The 6802-nt window shown below is 41.4% G+C and overlaps 1 protein-coding gene across 1 annotated transcript; it reads right to left on the bottom strand.

The window, feature by feature from the left end:
• Nucleotides 1-590: 590 nt before the first annotated feature.
• Nucleotides 591-4334, bottom strand: LOC141553680 (chymase-like). The gene is made up of 5 exons (XM_074285213.1): nt 4245-4334; nt 3626-3773; nt 2770-2905; nt 1302-1556; nt 591-836 (listed from the first exon to the last, which is right to left on the bottom strand). Exons 1-5 carry the CDS (start codon nt 4306-4308, stop codon nt 696-698), a joined length of 744 nt encoding a protein of 247 aa, XP_074141314.1. The 5' UTR covers nt 4309-4334; the 3' UTR covers nt 591-695.
• Nucleotides 4335-6802: the final 2468 nt, after the last annotated feature.

Raw genomic sequence — 6802 nt, forward strand, 5'->3', positions numbered from 1 at the left:
TTTTTCTTTCAAGTTTTTAAATTTATATGCTTTGCATTTATAAAATTTTTATCATTTTATTTCCAAATATATCTTTCTCTCCTTCATCCCAGAAGGCCATTCCTTACAGCAAAGAATAAAAAAGAAAAAGAAATAAAAGCTCTTTAAAATGTTCACAAATAATTTTTGAAGTAATATAAGCCAGCATTTTACTAGGAATTATAGTGAAGCTCACTAGTGAATTCTGTGAAGCCTGTACTCTCTTCTTTTTTTATTTCTTTCCAAAATAAGGCCAGCATTCTTAGTGGTGTCCAATTAAAACCTAATGCAGTGAGTGGCCATTAGGAAACAACAACTAAGGAGGATGAGGACTATTTACTTCCACTCCCAAACTGTAAATACTGACTCCCTCTTCTCTAGGAGGTCCTTTGCTGCTATGCTGACTACCTTGGGCAGGAAGAGAGGGGACTACAGTGGTGGAGAGTAATGATGCACACAAGCTTGGATGCTTAGGTTTATTGCAGTCATAATAGACCTTCAGTTCAATATCCAGAGTAATTCTTCATACCCTTTAACCTCCTCCCCTTCCCCACACATCTTAGACTCCCGGATGAAAGTGCGCAGACAAGGGGACAGCCCTAGGATGAGGAACAGTCCTAGACAGGAGGCTGGGCCCTAGGAGGGAGATTCCTTTTTGCTGAGCCAGGGCCACAGAGCTAATTTGCATTTAGGATTTGGTTGATCCAAGAGCTGTAATGAGCAATTTTTGTGAAGACAGAAGGCGGATATTTATTGTTTCCATATGAGACAATGCCGTGGGCCACACCAGAACAAACGAGGGGTCCTCCAGAATCTCCCTGTTAGACAAAGAGGAGTAAGCAAGAAAGGTAGATCTTACCTTGCCCCACTTAGCCCTGGCCCTTTCTGAGCTGTTTGTAGAAATCCTGGACCTTCCTGGGTTCATAAGTTCCCTCACAGATTCTTTTCTTGGGTCATATCCAGAGGCACCTTCCCACCCAGGTTTCCTTCTCTCCTCCCTATCAGTATCTCTCTGAAACTCTGAGTAGGATATGGAGGAGGGGTAGAGAATGAGTCTCCCATCCTCCCACCTACAAATACTAGGGAAATGGGGCTTGGATTTGGGGATTTGGAATATTTCCTGTTCTTACAGACCTCATTTCTTCCCCTCAACCCTATGCTCCAAACCCCTGCCCAAGTCCTAGATCCAGCTGAAAGTGCTGACGCCATCCCTTCTTAGGAGGATTCTGACTCTTAGAGAGAGAGTGATTTCCAAAGAAGTTTAATATGAATTGTGGACTCACCGAGAACGTTGTTTTAATTGATTTGGGCGTTCCTACACACAAGAGGGATCTCTCATCAAAACATGTAAAGTTTTTGCAGTAAATGGGATTCGTTACTCTCACTTCAGCCTCCTGTAAAGTGTCTGATCCCGAGGACTTTAGTTTTGTACCTCCCCAGCCAGCTATTATGCATTCTTTCCCAGGTAAGACAGAATTGGATGTTGAGGGCAGGGGAATAGGCCTCACTGCTGTTGTCTGTTTGGCTTTCTTTTCCAGCTGTGAAAAGGAAGGAAAAGGGCTTTGTCAGCGCCAGGGATGGGTCATATGGGCTGGGTTAAGGGCTCCAGAGATGCAGGGACCTCAGATTTTTGAGAAAACACTAGAAGACAAAAGGATATAGAGTTAATATCACAGAATGAGAGAGGTAGGAAAAGAGCATTTCTCACATTTATACAGCATTTTATAGGTAGCAAAGTGATTTGAATGAATGAATGACTGAAAAAGCATTTATTAAGCACTATTTGTTTCCCAGGCAGCATGCTCACCTTTCTTATAACATTCTTGTGAAGTAGGTAATGTATTATTATTCTCATATTACACATGAGAAAACTGAAGCTCCCACAAGTTAAATGACTTGTCAATAGTCACGTAGGTAATAAGTGGTTACAGTTAGAACTTAACCATGTTTTCTGATTGTGAATTAGTGCTTCCTACTAGATTACACAATTCTCATAGACTATAGCCCCTAAAACAGCTATCACAGTGTCTCAGAGTTATAATGGCCCCTAGACATCACAGTATGATTTGTTCCCAAATAGAAATGTCCTCCTTGAAATCCAACCTTTGAGGACCTTCAGTAATGGGGAACTTACTACTTCCTGAGCTGCTGGCTTATTGGTTTAGTGGAATATTTCATGGAAAAGCTCTTGGATTTGAACTCTGAGAAGGCCTGATTTTGAGAGTGTTAGTGGGGAGGGGGTTGAATTTGGAGCCAAGAAGACCTGGGTCCAAATATTGCCTCTAGCTCTTCGTAGCTTTGTGATCCTGGGCAAGGTGTTCAAACCTCTCTGAGCCAGAGTTTCCTCATGTATAAAGTGAAGGGGTTGGACTAGATAGTCTCTAATATTCTAAGTTTAAATCTACGATCCCATGAAGAATACCTTTTCTTACTCAAACAGAATTGAAATATGGGCCTCTCCATCACCTCCTCCCATCTGTTACTAATGGTTCTGTTCTTTGTGGAGAAGTAAAATATGCTGATCTGCCCTCTTCCCCCCACTCCCATCTCTGAACATTGAGCAAGGAATAGTGAAGCAAGAATGGATCTCAGACATATTTTTGCCCAACTTCTCATGGTATAAATAAGAAAACTGGAGGTGTGAAAGTTCAAGTTATTTGCCCAAAGTGACAGAGGTAAGGCAGGGGATAAGATCGAATTAGTGCCCCAAACTTATTGATTCCCAGTTCTTTGTTTTCTATTAATTATTACCTTTAGTAACATGATGTCATTGAGAAGCCTTTCAGCATTATATTCTGGGTGAGGAAATTGTTTTGTGACATTAATGATCTGCCAAGTCTCTTCTCTCTTGTTGATGTTATGTGCTCCAAGTCTGACAGAGATGAAACTGTTGGAGAAGCAAGAGAAGAGGGGGGTATTAGGAGTTCCAGATTCTTCAGGAAGGGAACATTTTGAGAATGGGGTCCAAGGACTCTCCTAGAATGTCAGTCTCCCCTCCCTGTCTCTATGGTAGCTGATGGGGCTCAGGGTTGGGATGTGGGACTCAAGCAATCAGGGCTGAAGTACTTGTAAGGGGTAGAGACAGTTCCCTAACTTCCTTTGGAAGGGTTGTCCAGGTGAGTTCTGGGTGACAAGTGGATCTGCTTGTTTTGCCTCAGGCTGCTCTTGATTCAGCCTCCAGGGAACAAAAAGTCCAGAAGGTCCAGGATGAAATTAAAAGGAGATTCACTGTACCAATGTGTGCTCCCAGAGAACCCTGTGATAGACTTTAGTTCTCCATAGAACTACAGTTGCTAAGTTCTGGGAACAACAAATATCATAGTGTGTCAGGGAAGAAGAAATTGGCTGAGCTATGGAATCTTGGGTGGTAAGATCTGAAGCATGAGCTTCATCATTTAGGGTAGGACAGTCATCAAAGGTGGATTGGCCTGAAAGGGAAAGGGCAGATCTCAACTAGGAGCACAAATACTCTTCTCACTCTTGCTTTTGCTCAGACTGGGATTCTTTTCCTTTCACGTGACAGGAGTGCCCTTATTAGACTCTTATTTTTAATGGATCCCTCACCTGGTGAGTATCAGGGAGGGGGAAGGGAGATAGACACACTTACTCTCCTACACAATGGGCTGCTGTCATCACAAAGTCATTGCGAATCAGGAACCCACCACAGCTGAACAGATCATTACAAAGTTTGATATCCAGAAAAGCCATGTAAGGACGGGAATGGCGCCTTGCTTCTTTGCCACCAAGGATCTCATCTGAAAGAGAATTCCCCCATATGCACATACCCCAAATATATAGATATACACAACTGAGGCCAAACAGGTCCATGGAAATAGTGGGACACCACCTCCTACCTAGCCCAAACCCAAGCCCCCTAGGCTTTCCCTCTGTCATTATTGCTTCTCAGGTCTTATTTTTTCTCCTCTGGAATTAAGTCCAATATTGTGACTCTGAATATCACCATCACTATATTTCTTACATCCCCTTGCAAAATCCATCTCTATTTCAGCATAGGACAATATCTCCAAGCTTGAATCCCACCTTTACCCCTTTACTTTTACCTAACCTTTACCTTTAGGCTAGAGAGCCTTTCTAGAAAGAGATTGGCCCAGTAAGACGTGTCTACCAAGCAGAAGTCTCTGTCCTGGGACACTGCCACATGTACTCCTGGAAGTGTATGTAGAACTTTGACTCAAACCTGATTCTCTGGGCAAAAGGAGACTCACCAGCTCCAGTCTCATGAGCCAGAAGAAAAGTCAGCAGCAGGAGGAGGAGGCAGAGGAGCTTCATCTTCTCAGAGAGGATACACAGAGCAGATGATGCTTCTGCTCCAGCTCTCTCCTACCTTCTGACATTTGTAGCTAAGGCAGGTAGAAGAGGGAGGGCCACACTGACCACAGGAACTTCCTCGTCATGATGTCTTCCAATGGGGCAGAGCCAGTTATCTGATTAATCATAATTTCTCTGGCAGTTGCTCTTGACTCCCCTCTGTGTTGCCCTGGGTCCTCAAGTTGTTACTTGGACTAATCAAACTACCAACTAAAGTACTTCTTATGTGTCACTTGCTAGGGCTACATATACCAAAAAACCAAAACAAACCAAAACAAAAAACCAAAATAACAACCATTAAGACCCTCTCCCCAACCCAACCAATACTTTTTTTCAAGGTTTTGCATTATCAATGTTTACATATTATATTAGCAGAATAAGTAACTCTGAACAAAAATGAGTCTGAAGTCCACTGGAAGGTGGATCACTCCTTTCAGACTGCTAAAGACACTAAGACCTGGGCCCTTTTGGACATTCAGCAGAGTAGTTAAAGAAAGGATAGAATGATAGTAGTTGAAGTGAAGTGTATGGGAGTGAGGAAGTTTTGGGAAATGACAGAAGAGAAAGGATACAAAAAACCCTGATATGACAAGAGAAAAGGAATGGAATTGTGGAAAAGAGGCAATGAGGTAAAGGTAAGAATATTTACAGGGGGGAAAGGAAGGGTGACCCTTTTCTCATTCTGTATCTCACTTGACTTTGTTGAGTCCTGACTCAGGAGCATGCCGATCCATGACCTTGTAGGAGTATTACTCAAGGCCACTGAGAATCAAAAGTAATCCAGACAAATCACTAAATGGGCCAAGATCATGGGTGAAGAGATCTTTTGTTTCTACTGAGTCTGGGAACAGTAATGGGGAAACACAGGGGGAAAATATTTTCCATTAGCTCACACACCTGATTCTGGTCTTTGCCTCTATCTCTCATGCATACATATTCACCATCAGTCTTCTGACTATTTATTACATTTATGAAAGTTCTTAAGTCTTTGCACTATTCCACTGTATACATTTTTACTCTCACTTCTGCTTACCTCACTCAAGCCTTTCATACTAGTTTCTCCAGGCTTCCATGAATTGATCCCATCCATAAATTTTTTATGGAAGAATAATATCCCATAACATTCATATGCATTAATTTATTCATCTATTTCCTAGATGATGGGCATTCACTTTGTTAGCAGTTCTTTGCTACAACAAAAAGTGCTGCTAAAAGTGTTTAAAAAACTATTTTTTGGTTTGTTTTTTGTGTTGAGGCAATTGAGCTTAAGTGATTTGCCCAGGGCCACACAGCTAGAAAGAGTAAGAGTCTGAGGAAAGATTTGAACTCAGTTCCTTCTGACTTCAGGGCTGGTGCTCTATCCACTGCCCCACATAACTTCCCCAGAAACTAGATTTTGATAGAGATATGGACAGTTGCAATTTGCCACTATATTGGTATAGGAAATTTTTAGCCTTGTGATTTGTGGCCTGGCAAACTCTCAAAAGATTTCTATACTTTGGTGGGGATACCACAGGATTCCAAGTCTGGTCATTGGCTTTTTTCTGATTAAAAACTTGGTTTTTCTCAGTTTACTCAGAAGCAATCAAATTCTGAAAAATTATTATACTAATGAAACTCATAGGAGATTGATCAATGATTCATTAGGATTATACTTTCTCCAGCAGTGGATTCCACTTTTGAATAGATCTAACTCAGAAAAGCACAGAAAGAAACTCAGTGGCCTTCGAGTCTAACCTATACATAAAAGGAATTAATCTCTTCGCCTGAAATAACTCAACTAACCATATAGCCTTTGCATAAAGACATCCAAGAAGGGCCTCCTACAAGTTCTTGAGGCATCCCTTTTTACTTTTGTATATCTCTGGTTGTTAGGCAGTTATTCCTGATATGTAGCCTTAATTGTTAAGATGTCTTCCTTAAATAGAGCCAAAAATCTTGAAAATTGCTATCATATCCTTAAATCTTTTCTTCCTGAGGCTACACATTGACATATTTTTCAAGTGGTCTTGAGCTCTGCCTACTTTTCAATGGGTACCTACTGATAGGGATCCAGATGTTCTAAGGACAATAATCATGACATCGTTTCTAGTTTTTTTTCCCACCTAACACAGAAATATACCTTCTCCCTTAAGTTCCTTGAACTAGAAATAGTTGGACTAAGGAGCTTGAACTACACTAAGTGGGCCATCTTCTTTGAAGAAGACTGGCCCTGCAGTCCACAAACAAGACTATATGATCTGACAATGAAGTCAGGTGAATGGTGGATGGGAGAAGGAAGGCAATTATGTGATGTATTTTCTCTACTCCCCTATTACAGAGACATTCTAGAGAAGACAACTCACTAAAGATTCTTTACTGTCTTGATCCCCTTCCTCCCAGAAGCAAGTCAGTTAATTTGGCCACCATTTGCATTCACCAATATCTTTTGCCTTTCTCATTTCCTAATGGATTG

Source organism: Sminthopsis crassicaudata, chromosome 2, assembly GCF_048593235.1.
Source record: "Sminthopsis crassicaudata isolate SCR6 chromosome 2, ASM4859323v1, whole genome shotgun sequence".
Lineage (NCBI taxonomy): Eukaryota > Metazoa > Chordata > Mammalia > Dasyuromorphia > Dasyuridae > Sminthopsis > Sminthopsis crassicaudata.